Source organism: Crocodylus siamensis, chromosome 9 (assembly GCF_052110815.1).
Source record: "Crocodylus siamensis isolate JL-2025a chromosome 9, ASM5211081v1, whole genome shotgun sequence".
NCBI lineage: Eukaryota > Metazoa > Chordata > Crocodylia > Crocodylidae > Crocodylus > Crocodylus siamensis.
Genome location: NC_143403.1, coordinates 31890273 through 31905671, shown reverse-complemented (window position 1 = coordinate 31905671; position 15399 = coordinate 31890273). Strand labels below are relative to the sequence as shown.

Below are 15399 nucleotides of genomic sequence, written 5' to 3'. Positions count from 1 at the left end.
AACACAGTGTTAGCTGATGGAAATAGGTTTTAAATGTTGATCCTTTCATAATAATGAAAAAGGTCCCCGTCAATATGTTTACCCAATATGGGCCATGTGTTTTAAAGTCATGATCAGCGTTGGCTGCATTTAATCAACTACATACTTGGTTTCCATTATTAAGCACAAGCTGCTTTTGGCAACAGTTTAATGATAGACAATGTGTTTAATAAGATTTTGTTGTATGTGAATGTAAATTGAGGGGTTCCCCCCCTATGCAGATTGGGGAAAAAAACCTCATTGTGTATTCAAGTAAATAGGGTAATTTATATCACTTCATAAAACATGTTCCACATCTGATATCTGTTCAAAGCTGGCAGCAGTCCCTGGTTAGTTGCATTTTCAAACTCTTCCCCCAGCCCCAACTACAGTTTTTAATCCTAAACTATATTCATCTAAACAATATCCAAAAAATGGAACTGCCTTCATTTGACCACACAAACAATTGAATGGAATTTTTTCATCAGATGTATTAGCCAACTTATGTATATCTTGTTACTGCTACAAGTATTTGCTGTCTCTTGAAGATTTGAGAAACAATCAGTTTAGGACCTTCAGCAGGATCTCAGTTTGAAAATAACATCCTTGTATGTGAGAGTGATGACAGGGGAGTGTATGCTGGCTTAAACGCAGAGGCCTGTATGTTAACCCTCTGGGCCTCCTTCAACTGGTTGACTTGCTTCAACCTCAAACTTGTTACTGTCCGTGGTCTCGCCTGCCACAACTTGATGAAATACATTGACTAGGGACAGTCTCACCAGCAGAACAGGCTTTTGGGAAGTTGGCCTTCATCAGGACAGGGGTCCGCACTGTCCCTGAACACTGTTACTCTCCTATAGCTCTGGACCCTGTACTCAAGGCTTCAGGTGTAGCACAACATGTCACAGGCTCGTAGCTGCCAAGCCTGGATGAGCTGCAGCTTGTCCATCTTAGCAGACACTTCCCAACTGAGCTCAAAGCCAGTCCCTTGCCCTCGAGCCTTTGCTGGCATCTCCCAGCTACACTTAGTGTCTCTCTCAGTCTCTGTGGGAGCTCAGTCTCCAATCCAGACCGCTTCCCAGAGTCAAGGCTCAGCTGCAGTCATTAGCGTCAGTCTAATTCCAGGTGCACAGGCTGTGCCAGGGTTCATTTCACCCAAGCCAGTTATATCAGAGTCTCAATTGAAAGTAAAATAAAACTAACTTTGGGAACGTAGCTTGTTCCTCCATATGATCTCTTCCATTGTTCTTACTCAGCTGCTACTTATGATTCGCTCCCTAGTGCTGACTCTGGACACCTGCCTCAGCCTTGGGAGCTCCCTCACTTTGGGCTCCTTCTGCCTTTGTCTCTTTCCTTCTCCAGCCAACTTGAGCCTCACATCTTGTGGCAGAGGGTCATCTGACCCTTTCACTTGTGCCCTGAGTAATCAGCCCTGCCTGTGCCTGCACTTGGCAGTTATCTGGCTTATGCTGCCTCAGCTTTGGTTTTTTCCATGGCAACAACTGCAAGCCCATTAACTTTGACCACGGGATGAAGGTAAGTGGGTAAGTGTGCATGTATGTTTGTGTGGAGCAATTGGGAGTGAGCACAGATTGGGATGAGTGTGGTGGCAAGAACCAAACAAATAAATAAGCAATAAATATGTGCTTTGTAGAGGCATTTGGAATTTTTGTCTACTAATATAAAGCTTGTATTTTTGTAACCCAAAAAGGAAATATATAAAACTGTTTGTGGAACTGACTAGGCCTCAAAGATAAAGCTATAGTTGTAAAATTAGCTGACCTAATGTTTTTTTCTTGCTCAGAATTTAGCCTTGGTGATGATAAAAACTAGATTCAACTGCCTGGCCTACCCAGCACATTCCAGGAAAGCACATCTCAAAAAAGCATAGTCAGATAGTTCTAAAGGGGTTGGATTTAGGAGGAGTAATGTTAATTTCAAACCTGAAGATGCTGTGTTGTAATTTGCTTATTGGATAAACCCAAGTTTATTAGTAACCTTTATAACAATTTTTAACACCTTTTCATCCCATAGGGTAATAGCTATAGAACAGGATTGTGAATGGCTCTAAAGCCAACAGATTAGCATAAGACTAGGTATAAAAAGTGCATGCATCAGGTGACCAGCAGGAAGGAGGGAACAGAACGGTCACTGCTGTTTCACGCCTGGACCCCAGACTCCCAGTGTGAGTGAAGATCGGATCCTGATCAAGGAATCTTCCCTGGTAATCCCCCTGACAGTGTCGATAGGGGACACCTGACTTTGCTGTAATCACCTGGCGCGCACCTGGCATTGAGGGATAAGTTGCCAGCCCATGTCTGTCTATTTGTTGTTTTAAAAAGCCAGTGGCTGATACCCTCATAGTGCCCAGCTGGCCTGTGACAGCTTGATCTGTTTATCTGTTGTTATTATCTGTTGTTATTATTTACTATTAGCTCTTTAATACTGCATTATGTACTTATCACATTTATCTTTCTGGTAACTGTTGTGTGTGTGTGTGTGTGTGTGTGTGTGTGTAAGCTATAATAAACTTGCCATTGCTTTACTCCCAACTCTGCCCCCTCGATCCTGAACCAAACAGCCCAGTGGCTAAATTGATATACTCACAGTGCCCAGCTGGCCTGTGACAGATGAGAGACAGGGAAGTGCTGACCCAGCAACAAACAGGGAAGGTTGTGTTCACATCACAGTGAGAAGGTGGAGGGAAGGAAGGTGGCAAGAAAAGGGAAGGGCAGGGAGAGTAGCAGTGAGAGAAAGCTGTGAGTGTCTTTGTCTTTCTAGTAACGGGGGTAGGGACCCTGTTTCATGGTTTCATAGTTTCATAGTAGCTAGAGTCGGAAGGGACCTAGGTAGATCATCTACTCCGACCCCCTGCCTTGGCAGGAAAGAGCACCGGGGTCAGATGACCCCGGCAAGGTGCTCATCTAACTTCCTTTTAAAAATCCCCAGGCTAGGAGCCTGCACCACTTCCCCTGGAAGCCGGTTCCAGGCCCTAGCCGCCCTGACTGTGAAGTAGCGCCTCCTAATATCTAATCTAAACTTACCCTCCGCCAGCTTGTGACCGTTATTCCTGGTCACTCCTGGCAGCGCACGGGGGAACAGGGACTCCCCCAATACCTGCTGATCCCCCCTGACCAGTTTGTAGCAGGCCACAAGGTCCCCCCTTAACCTTCTCTTGTGGAGGCTAAACAGGTTCAGGTCCCGTAGCCTCTCCTCATAAGGCCTGCCCTGCTGACCCCGATCATACCAGTGGCCCTCCTCTGAACTCTTTCCATATCGTCCACGTCCCTCTTGAAGTGTGGCGCCCAGAACTGGACGCAGTACTCCAGCTGCGGCCTGACCAGTGCCGCATAGAGGGGGAGGATCACCTCCCTGGACCTGCTCGAGATGCATCTGTGGATGCATGACAGGGTACGGTTGGCCTTCTTGACTGCCTCCCCACACTGCCGGCCCATGTTCATCGTGGAGTCAATGACGACTCCAAGATCCTTTTCCGTCTCCGTGCTGGCAAGAGGGGAGTTCCCCAACCTGTAAGTGTGGTGCCGGTTCTTCCTCCCCATGTGCAACACCTTGCACTTATCAGTGTTAAACCCCATCCTATTCTCATCCGCCCACCGTTGCAACCTGTCAAGGTCAGCTTGTAGCCTATTGCACCCTTCTAGTGCACCCACATCCCCCCACATCTTCGTGTCATCAGCAAACGTGAACAGGGTGCTTTCTACCCCCTCATCCAAGTCACTGATGAAGATGTTGAACAGTGCGGGCCCGAGGACCGAGCCCTGCGGAACCCCACTGCCCACGTCCTTCCAGATCGAGAAGAACCCATCCACTACCACCGCTCTGGGTGCGGCCCTCCAACCAGTTGGCGACCCATTTGACCGTGTGGGCATCGACACCACAGTCTCCCAGCTTTTTGATGAGGACAGGGTGAGAGACAGTGTCGAAAGCCTTCCGGAAGTCCAGAAAGACTACATCCACAGCAACCCCTGCGTCTAATGATTTGGTGACCTGATCGTAAAAGGCCACCAGGTTGGTCTGACAAGACCTGCCACTGATGAACCCATGTTGGTTGCCCCTGAGCATGCATTCCCCCGCAAGGCCCTCCTGGATGTGTGCCAGGATAATTTTTTCAAAGAGCTTACCCGGGATTGAGGTAAGACTAACTGGCCTGTAATTTCCCGGGTCCTCTTTTTTTCCCTTTTTGAAGATAGGGACCACATTGGCCCTCTTCCAGTCCTCCGGCACCTCGCCAGAGCACCACGAGTGCTCATAGAGCCGCGCCAGGGGTCCCGCAATGACCCTTGTAGGGAGATTAATATTTATTTGAAAAAAAATGGGAATTAACATACAGAAATTGTATAGAGACTTACAGCCAGGTTTGAAGTCTGAAATAATTTAACAAATTTGTGGAGCCTTGCAGTGTTGGCCACTCTAACCAAAGCCATTTTTTTTGAACATTTCACATATGGATTTAACTTGAATAGTGACAAGCATGGGCAACTGGTGCCTCCTGTGTCAGGGAGGCATCCAGTCAGCAACTGGGGGGGAGGAGGGGAAGGGTCCCCACGGCCGATTGTGCTGACCGGGAAGCATGAGTGGGGCACCCAGAAGTGCCGAGGCACTCCCAGAAGTGCAGGTAGCACTTCTCTTGGCACCCCTACTCCCCGGCTGTCACTTGCAGGGGGGGCACCAGCACTTATGCCTGCTCCCCTGCCTGTCATGTAAGCAGGGAGCGCTGGCTGTGAGGGGGTGCACCGCCTATGCATCGCCACTGGTGAGAAGCACATTTCCAGTGGTGGATATTCATTCAAGTTTTTGCCAGATTTTATGACAGACTGTAACAGGGAACCCTGGCCTGGTAACTGCAGAGCAACCAAAGAAGACTTTATAGCACAGGCAGCCAGCAAAGCAGGGGTTAAGGGACAGCTCTGTAGTCAGGTCAGGTGACTGTGGTGTCACATGACTGGGAGAGGGCTTAGGCCCAAGCTATATAAATCCTGGGCCTAAGTCAGTAAAGGAAGACAGCTCAGAGCTGTGGAGCTCCAGAAAGCAGCATGGTGGGGCCCTTTCAATCTCTAGTGGGACTGGAAGAAAGCAGCTCTGCAGGCCTGGGAACAAGGAAAAGTTACCTGGGGCAGAGAGAGAGAGAGACTCATTATGCAGGCAAGTGGCCTTCATTTTATGTCAAGCCTGATGAGGTTTTGGGTGCTTAGCAGAAGACTGAAGGGTTTTAAGTTACACTAATGGTTTGGGACAAAAGGGGTGGTATGGAGATCCCATTAGTGTATAGGGGCATGTTACTGTCTTGAGCACTGTTGGGGGCAGGCTCAAAGCAGAGCAGGACAAAGTGTGTGGCTATAGAGCCCAGAGCAGGGCAGAGCATAGGGTAACAGAGCCTGAAGAAGGGTAGAGACACAAACTAGGGGCCTGGTGCCTGAGAGGGGCAAGACCAGGGCTGGAGCCTAAAGGCCAGGTCTAGAACAGTGGGCCTTGGCTATGGGACCAGCCAGAGTAGGAAGGAGGAAGCTGGGTAGGCTGAAACCCCAATAAGGGAAGGAAGGCCTGAAGTAGCCTGGAGACATGGGGACAAGTGTCCCACCTGATTGGTGACTCAAAACACCTCCAAGGCATGGAGTGTGGTATGGGGGTGAAATGGAGCCATGCAATTAGCTCTTAAGGTATTGACCCCTGACACCTGGGGATTGTCAGTATAAGATCAGGGTAGCCTCCTGTACTTTAACAATTTACATTAAGGCATGGTGGGAAAAAGAAGGGTGAACTGCCCTGACAGCAGAGTGCAAGGGACTTGCATGTCCTCCAGGGGCTTCATGGCCATCCCAGGAGATGGTGCCATTGCAGACTTTACTTATAATATGATGACCTGTACCACATTCTCCTTCCCTTCTTTAGTGGCATTGTAAGTATTTTGGTCAACAGTGAAACATTGCATTTCTACCTTATTGCTCAAGATCTAGTTCTAAGGGTACATGTTGGGGCATAATGAAATAAAAGTATATAGTTCTGAAATTTGAGGGAACAGCTGTATGCTTTGTGTTGTACCTGGGATGGGCAGTAAGCTGCATCCCTTGTTATGTGAAGAAAAATTATAAAAGGATATTTAGTGGAAACAACTCTACATCCTTGCATTTAATGCTATAATCTGGTTTGCTATTTTTACTGCATGAACATTTCAGGGTGAAGAAAAAGAATGGTCTGGAAAGCTCTCAGGCTCTCTTTTGAGTCCTATGTAGATACAATTGACACAAAGATTTCATAGCTGTTTAACTGTATTTTGATTTCAACAGGAAATCCGTCTTTGTACAACTTGGAAGAAAAAAACAATAATCTTCATATCTATGTATAATTGTACGCAATATAGATATTATAAGACTCATTATAAATGTTCTATAGCAGGAAATCTTACTACCAATATAATGTTTTTAGTAGTAACACAATTATTTACACATCACTGAGCATTTTATATATGACATTACCATTGCTTTTAGTTCCTCTCCCCATAATACATCTTGTATCATCAGTCTTTGTTTTGGAAATTTAGAATCATCTGCTTCCTACAAGCCTTTTTAAATTACCATATTTACACTCATGTCTCAGACACAGCCTTTCCCCCATAGTTAGTTAATTATGCTTATTTTTCTGCCCAGAAGAGAAGCATGGAGATGCTGTAAAATGGCTGCTTCTGCTTTTCCTTTTCTTCCCTCCAGGAACTGCAAGGAGGTAAGAGCAGAGTTGGACAGGGGCAGATCATGGTGGAGTGATGCAGTCCTTCTCTACACCGATTCCTGTTCTACCCTTGTTTAAAACCAAATGCTCAATAGTAGAAGTGGCATTTCCATTCAGGTAGTGCTGAAGGAGTCAAGTGATTCATGACTCATTATTATCTGTCCAATTATTGCTAATGGCTCTCTATTCCACAGGTGTTAATGACCATCCCTCTTTTTTAATGGTCTTGATATTCCACTAATACAGCTATCCTTTCTTAAACAATTTTGGCTGTCTGTTAACTACTCCTGGCATATCTTCTCCTATTTCAGAGCCCTGTAGATTGTTTTTAGGTTTTTTCTCCCCCCCAAATCCTACATCTGCCCATGGAGTCTAACAGCAGCTACAGTTTCAGCTTTTGGGTGAGCAGCCAAATCTCTTGACAATTCAGCTGTGAAAGGGTTAAAACTAGCTTCTGCCTGAGCAAGAACGAATAAGATGAAGAATAGGTTCTTCCCTGCTCTATGTGGCCAAAATATTTTTTTTCCAGAGGTATGGCCACATACAGCACCCCCCACACACTTTGTTTTGGTTGAGTGGGGTGCTGCACATGTTTCCACTTTACTTCAGACATAGATTTAAAAGCTGACAAGCAATGAATTCAGGATCAGGAGGAAAGACTCTGGGTCAGAGTGAAAGAACAGGAACTATTAACTTTTCAATGGCAGAGCAATATTTGAAGTCACTACTGTTATCAAAAGAGAGGGGGAAAAAAAGAAAAAAGAATGGCAATTCATGAAAGGAAGAAGGTGCCTGAATGCATAGACAGAAGTGACTATAGAATGGTGTAACATTTCCGCTTACCAAAACTGGGATTTTCTTGAGTCATCACTAGGTTAAGCCTCCCCTCAACTCTCCTGCCACAACTTTGATAACAAAATGAATAGGAGGGGTTCAGCAATATTAATACAGAGGTCCCACCTGGGGTACTCACGGATCTGAGAGTGGTTGACAAAGGGGGCTCCACCTCCCCTACACCCTGAGCCACATACCAGCTATTGATGATGTTGAGGCAATGTAATATGATATAGGATTCTGGCTTGATCTGGATTTTGTCTGATGCTATCCTGATGGTGCTTTCTGGCCTTATTAGGATTGCTAGCTTGTCTCTTGCATACAAGGGGTAAACCTTTGGGTTAAGCCCTGGTTTTAGGTTTGTTCTGGTCCTATCTGTCCTTCCAACAAAAGTAAAGGAAAAAAGAAAAATGAAAAGGAGCCTATTCCCTGGAGGGTTGCCCCTATCAGCCTGCAGGCAACTCTCCCAGCTCCCCAAGGATGCTGGATTAGCTAATTACTTGAGGCTCCCTAGTCTCAGATCATGAAGCCTACCTGACTCCATACAAATTGAGCCCCGAAAGCACACCTTGATGCCTAGGTGTCCCAAGTCTGCCTCTGTCTTGGATGTAGCCAGCCCAGAGGCAGACTCTCCTCTCCCTTCCCTGGCACTCTGGGTGTCTTTTAAATTCCCTGCTGTGGCACCAGTAGCTATAGTTATCAGCTCAGTGCTGCCCAACTTGATTGACAGCTGGCTTTTAAGCCACGGCGACAGTGCCACACATCATTGCAGCTCTGCTGCTTCCAGCCTAGGAAGTATGTTTTCTGTTTTGTTGAGGGCTTACTTAGCCTGTCCAGGGATCCTGGGGTTGCTAATGGGGTCTTTCAAGTGCCTTTCATTACAAACTGTTATTAAAACAATTGAGCTCACCCTCAAACTAAGAAAAGGCAGGTAGCTAAATACAAGAGATCCAGTAATTTGATCTCTAGTCACTATTCATCTGAAAAAAAGAAATGTCAAGACAGGTAGTTTATAGCCCTATTAAAAAAAAAATTGTGGGAAGCAAAGATGGAGAGAAAATTACCATAATAGTTACTGATCCATCTCCCTTAGTTTCATATCAGGAAAATTCAACTAGCTTCTTATTACCAAACAGTAAATGGAATTCCAAAAGAAACAATCTAATTTGTATATACTATTTGTAAAGGATGCACAACTCTGTTTTCAAATTTTGTCCTTTCAAGTCTGTATGACTTCACATGCAGTTAAAATAAGGACAGAAAGATATTGTGTTTCCACATGCTGCCTATCCTGTGGCCTTTGAAGTGAATGATCCATAGCAAGCAGCATGTCATGGGGTGGGGTCCCTAGAGACAGCTGTGATGCCCCTAGGGCCCTGTGACCATGCCAGCTTCGCCCTGCAGGCACCTTCTAGTCTCACCTGCCATGCTTTGTTGGTTAAGATAGTAGATAGGGAGGCTGCCCTCAAGTCGCTACACAGTCACAGTCCTGAAGGACCCCACTAAACCCTCAGGGTTTTTAGACCCTTTGCTGGGTCCTGTTCTAAGCAGGTACCTTGTGAGACACCACATGCCTTATGGGCTAGATGCGTGGCTCCAAAACCACTCCATTACTATGCCCTATGCTCGCAGATGGTATGTAGACGTTGTCTCTAGAGATGCGGCCTCAGTTTAGTTCAGCCTTTTGCTGTCACTGGACCCTTAGCCTCAGTAACTGTGCCCTCTGGTGCTGGAGTCTCCTCACCCGCTGTTGCTGCACCCTCTGACACTGGGGTTCTGTATGGTAGTGTGCCCCAATGAGGCCTCCTTCACAATACCTCCAGCCTAGTTCACTAGATTAAAGAACAACAAAAATATGAGCCCCTGGACTATAACCTAACAATAATAATACCAATGACACTGAAGGCCACACTCTGCACCTTTTAAGAGGTCCAGTTTCTCCCTCAGCAATGTGTGCCTCCTATCCCCGGGCACTTTAGGAGCTCCTAGAGCCTATTAGTCTTACCCATAGCCAGACAGGGAGCCAAGCATGTCCATGGAGCTTTCATACATGAACTCCTTCTCCTTGACTGCTGCCAGAGAACTGACTACCTCCAGCCCCAGGCCTGGTGCTTATATGTGCCAAGGGCCCTGCTTTCTTCTGGGCAGCTGACTGGATGCAGGTGCAGGCTAATTCTCTCATTAGCTTGCTGCCACAGCAACCTGCACCTGTGGGGTTTCTGCCTGGCTCCTAGAGCCCTCTTTCTAGGCAGTTTCTGCCCTTTAAAGGAGCAAGCACACCGTAGTGCCCTGCAACATGGCATTAACATTAAGACCATCCAAAATGATTTATGAAGGATCCCATTACTCTCAGAAGTGAGACACATCTATAGGAGGTAAAGCTTGTCCTTCCTGGGTCCATGCTGCCTATTGGCAAAAGAAATGGATTGATTTGTAAAAACTCATCTGCCAAGGTGCAGAGAATTCACTAAAGCCAGGGTTCAAATTACACTTTGACTCTTAGGGGGCTCGGATGTGGTGGGAGTGGTGGCAGTGGCAGAGAGAAACCTCAGAGAAGCCCAGGTGTGGGCTCTGGGCAGCTGCAGAAAAAAGCACCAGACAGCGACGAGGGAGAGGGGCCACTTTCCCCCTGAATTGAACAGCATTTTCTTCCTGGCTGCTGAGGTGGTGTGGGGCTCTCATCTCTTATGGGGGAACTCTCATCTCTTATGGGGGCTCAGCCCTCCCGAGCTCTGACTAAAACAAAGTACAGAAGTCAAAAAGCCCAAGCCTGAAGCGGTTTGTGTACTGAACTTCTGTTGTGTTACAGATTTGAACCATTTCTGATCACTTATACCAGTTTATGTTTCATTTGTGTCCCTACTAACGGGGGGCAGATACTGGAAAACAATGCTTTTTTTTCATGGCTTATCTACAACTCACTGTACTCCAGGCTCATTGCTGAGCAAGCAAAATCAAATTTTAATGCAAGGAAAAGCCACATTGAACTAAGACCACTGGTTCCATACATGGCTTACAAGAACATGGCCTGGAACACCTATCTGGATACTCGTCTTTCCTGGATTACAGTGTTACCAGACTTTGTTATAGGTGGAGCTCTTAAGTTTATATGACTCATTCAAGTATCAGGAACTTGTACTGAGTGTAGTGAACAACATCTTAATTACTGGTTAGAGATCCAATACTATTTCTGAAGATGTAATAAATCCAGAAGAGATCATATAAGAACATCCTGTTAGGAAGACCTTAATTTGATTTTCTTTAATTATTATTCTAAAATGCTTCATGTACTCAGGATAGATAATACTACAACTATACCTCCACAGTCTCCTCATGAAGTTGTGTATCTGGTATTTGCCTCTGTAGGTGGGAGATTTCCAAAGAAAAAGTAGATTCAGTGGTAACAGTTTGATATTAAAGCACAGAAGACCATTTCAGTACAGTACTTTGAAACAGCCCTAATAAGGTTGCCAAAGTTATGACTTCAGGGGAAACATCCATTTCCAAGGCATGAAGCATTTACACTCTTTTTCTATATGTTTAATACTTATCCTAACTTCCCCATCCTTGGTGTTAAGGCACCAGATTTATACAATGATCGTCACTTTGGTTATGTGTAGATAGCAGCAATCAAAATGTACTCTACATAGTCCTAATATTAAAGCACTAGCCAACCTCCCGTCAAGAATGATGGGGAGGAGAGCAGGGGGAGGGGGAGTGGAGCCCCATGCCACCGGGGCCTGCTCCCACTTCCCTTCCACTGCTTGGGGTCCAAGCCCATTTCTCCCCCCTGCTCCCTGCTGCAGCTCCTTTCCATCTGCTCCACTGCCACTGCCTCCATCCCCTGTGTCCCTATTATCATGGTGATGCATTGCCACCTGTCCAAATGCTTCTTCACACTCTGGTTGTTTGTCAGTATCTCTACACAGAGTTGAGTACCAATGCTGTTTAGCTTTAAAAGTTACAACATTTATGCCTGGTGTATCTGATCCTACTGCACTGAAGCCAGTGTTTTGCTATTGCATACAAGATTAAATCCTAAATCCATATTTAACTGAGGGAAACAGAAGGAAATGTGATTATGTTAGAAGGAAACTATACAAGTGTATTATTCTCCAAAGTAATTGCAAGCAATCCAATTTATTATTACAGACTATTTAAGAAGGGTTAATCCTGAAATTGGGTTGGCAAAATAGCATCTGATAAAACAAACTGCTGCTTATGAAAGTTTTATGAATCTCTGATTTAGTCAGTCTATAAAGTCAACATCTATCTTGTCTTCTGCTGGAAAGACTCCAATTAACCAAATTTTAAAGCTATTAAATGTGTGCAGAACTAAACTGTGAGATTGTAAGTAAAGAGGATATTTGAGAGAGCAGAGGGGCAAGCTTAAAAAGTGCCAGAATTTTGAGAATTCTGGATTTTGGAGATCCGGATTTATGAGATTATATTGTACTAAGGAAACTAATCATGGCAAGGAAGTCATGTTTTAAATTAAAACTATTAAAACTTTTAAAAGAACTCATCAGGCATTCCATTGTAAGTAAAAGCTCCTCAAAAATGCAAATGAAACATGAGATAATGATTAGCCATTTTAGAGAACCATCATATGTATTGTATTACAATAAGGTATGCTATCAGTCAGGTAGATGATTCATTGCATTTATAAACTTAAATATTTTACCTTTTTCTTTGATCTCTCCGATTTCTTAGAAATGTTTTTTACTTTTGTATGAAGATGATATAAAACCTAAAAAAAAAAGTTTGTAAATGAACTTGCAGTTTACATACACAGTTAAGAATGAAAAAGAATCAGTTTACAAAGTTAAGATTTCAATGAAAATCAGCTTCAATTTTTTGTTAAATACATATTGAAATTTTTAACTCCAGTGTTTACACTGGTTTCTTGTGAAAGCTCATTTCTTGTGGGAAAATTATCAAGCATGAAGGCTGCATGACCCAGACGCTGGGAGGGCACAGCGGGCTCCTGCAGGTCGCAGTAGCAAGTAGGGAGCTCCCAGAGGTGGTCGCAGTGCTGTCCCGCAGACACCACCAGCAACGCCCATGGCAATTGTGGACTGCCTGCAGATGCCACTGGTAGTGTTGGGGTGGGGACAGGGAGGGGGGAGAGGGTGGCGAGTGATGACTTCCCGCAGGTGCCACTGGCAGTATCAGCAATGCCTTTTCACAGGGGGTGCACCACCACAGTCAGGGGGTGCATATGCAATTGTGCACCCCCTACACATCACCAATGATACTGAGTATTCATTAGAAATTGCTCACTCTAGATAAAGAATCCAACTGAAAGCATGTTTAATTCTTTTGGTGGACCTTAGATCAGCTCTTACAAGATTACATTTACATTTCTATTATAGCTGGTACCCTAAAGTCATTTCTGCATACTGTCAGAGTAGGACACTTGCTGCATTACTACTTATTGCACATTTTGAAGTAGTAATTTTGACTTTAAGATTAGATAGCTAGACTCCTTTCAAAATATTGGTGGCAGAATTGGGAGTCATGAAAAATAAATGTGAGAATTTCTATTTAGTGTTCTAATGACATCAATATTAACCTTCTAAAATACAATTACAGCAACTTTATAATCAGGCAGTTACTATTCTCTGGCCATTGGCACTAGGAAATGAAACTACCTAAATTGATCAATTAAAAGAAAATTAATTTATTAAATGTGGTTTGCATGCCATTTGCTAATATGCTCAGTGTGAGAACTTAGCAGAAGAGAAACTAGCATCAATCTGAATGCCTCCAGAGGAATCCAAACACTTCATTGAAAGATGTTTCCTCATCTCTCTCTCTCTCTCTCACACGCACGCACGCGCGCAAAGGCTAGCTAGCAATTTCAGTATATAAAAAACCAAAACACATACATGCTTTATAAATACTTCATTGAAAGATGTTTCCTCATCTCTCTCTCTTTCTCTCTCACACACACACACACACACACACACAGAGGCAAAGGCTAGCAATTTCAGTATATAAAAAACCAAAACACATACATGTTTTATAATAGCTTCTATTTCTACTTTAAAGCCTCTTTCTAAAAATTATATATATTTTTAAAATTGTTACAATGGTATAGAATTCACTTAATCTTACAGGGACATTGACTTAGAAACCAGCTCAAATTGGTACCTAAAAATACTGTAGTTTAAGAAAAAAGTCTGTTTAACTTTTACATTCAGGAATGCTTGTATCCTCTATGTAACCATCTCTTTGTGTATGTGTCACCCAGTAACAAGGACAGAAATATTTACTAAAAACATAAAATAATTGTAAACCATAAATCAGTAAGAGATTTAGGTAAATGAGGAGGTTTCCATCAATCCTGAAAATCTGAGAGGAAATAATGGGAAATCTTTTACACTACCACCTTGCTCGCTGGCTTGCTCCCTTCACTTTAGTTCTTCCCACCCTGTTGTAGAACTGGTGGATTCAGATAAAAAATAACCTGGGAATGTTTCAGACCCTCACCCACAGTCCTGCTTGGCCTTTTACCCACCTTGGCATAGCAGCAGGTGATGAGCACCAGGGGCAGCAGGTACCCCACCACCAGGATGGCAACCTTGTAGGTCTGCTTGGCAGCTGAACCATCAGCCCAGTGTTCCCAGCAGAAAGAGCTGTTGGGCGCCTTCTCATGGCCACTCATGAGGGCCTGATGCTGGGCAACAGGGATGGCAATGAGCAGTGACAGCAGCCAGATGACACTGACACCCATGACAGCATTGCGCTTGCTGCGGATGCAGAGGGAGCGCTTTGCATGCACCACAGCAATGTACCTGTCCACAGACATGGCTACCAGAGTAAAGATGCTGACCAGCATGGTGGTCATGGCCAGGTAGTGAACCCACTTGCAAAAGAAGGCACCAAAGACCCAGTCAGGTAGGGAGTAGATTGTGGCTTGGAAAGGGACACAGAAGAGCAGGAATGAGAAATCCGCAATGCTCAGGTTGAGAATGAAGATGTTTGTGGCACTCCGTGAAGGGCGTCCATTGGGCCGGATGTGTCCCAGCACTACCAGGACCAAGGTGTTTCCCACCATGCCTAACAGAAATATCACACCAAAGAGAACAGGCACAATAACCACCTCTGGACCACCTCCAGTCACTCCTGGCCAGCAATGTGGGGAGCCTGTTTGGTTAGCCCCATCACTACACTCACTGGTGTTAGTGTCAAGAGAGAGCACGGTTTCCTTCTTCTCCATGGAGCCAGGGTGTGCAGAAGGGAGGGATTGGCTCCTGGGGGTACTTGCTAGTTGGACAGGGCTGGTTTCTCTTGGGGTCCCAAGTGATGGAGAGTCTGTGGTCTTCTGTTAGGGAAATCTCTTCTCTGGGTAGTTGTCCAAGCTCCTGGAGGCTTTATCCACAGACACGTTCTTCAGGTGATCAGTGCAGGTTTCTCCAGGTGCTTTGCTCAGGCTCCCAAGGGCTTCTTTGAGGTTCTGTCCAGGCCACCTATACCAGATCCTTTTTGCTATTAATGCTACTTCATGGTTGTCAGTGCCAGCAGCTGCCAGCTCTGGTGAAGTCCTGGAGGCAATCGGTAAATGGAATATATGCTAGAGGTGCTGTGGTTGAAGCTGTGCTTAGAGCACAGGCTGAGCTGCTCCAGCTCATCTCTGTTCTGCTCCTCCTCCCTTTCCACCCACTTATTTACAGATCTGTGTCACCCCCTCCCCTTTCCCTAGCTGCAGGCAGAGCACTGGTGCTAAGTTAGGATGACTGCTATTGAGGACCTGAGCCCTTTAGGGAAGAAACCCCTGCCCTCCTTTGTTCAGCAGGC

General features: G+C 45.1%; 1 protein-coding gene across 1 annotated transcript in view; it reads right to left on the bottom strand.

The window, feature by feature from the left end:
- The window catches only part of LOC149857275 (galanin receptor type 1-like), a 71370-nt gene extending 56549 nt beyond the window's left edge, over positions 1-14821 (bottom strand). The window contains exons 1-2 of the mRNA XM_090062937.1: positions 14120-14821; positions 12281-12346 (exon numbers count right to left, since the gene is read on the bottom strand). Coding sequence (XP_089919063.1) covers positions 12281-12346; positions 14120-14821 — 768 coding nt within the window. The remainder of the gene's footprint in view (positions 1-12280; positions 12347-14119) is intronic.
- Positions 14822-15399: the final 578 nt, after the last annotated feature.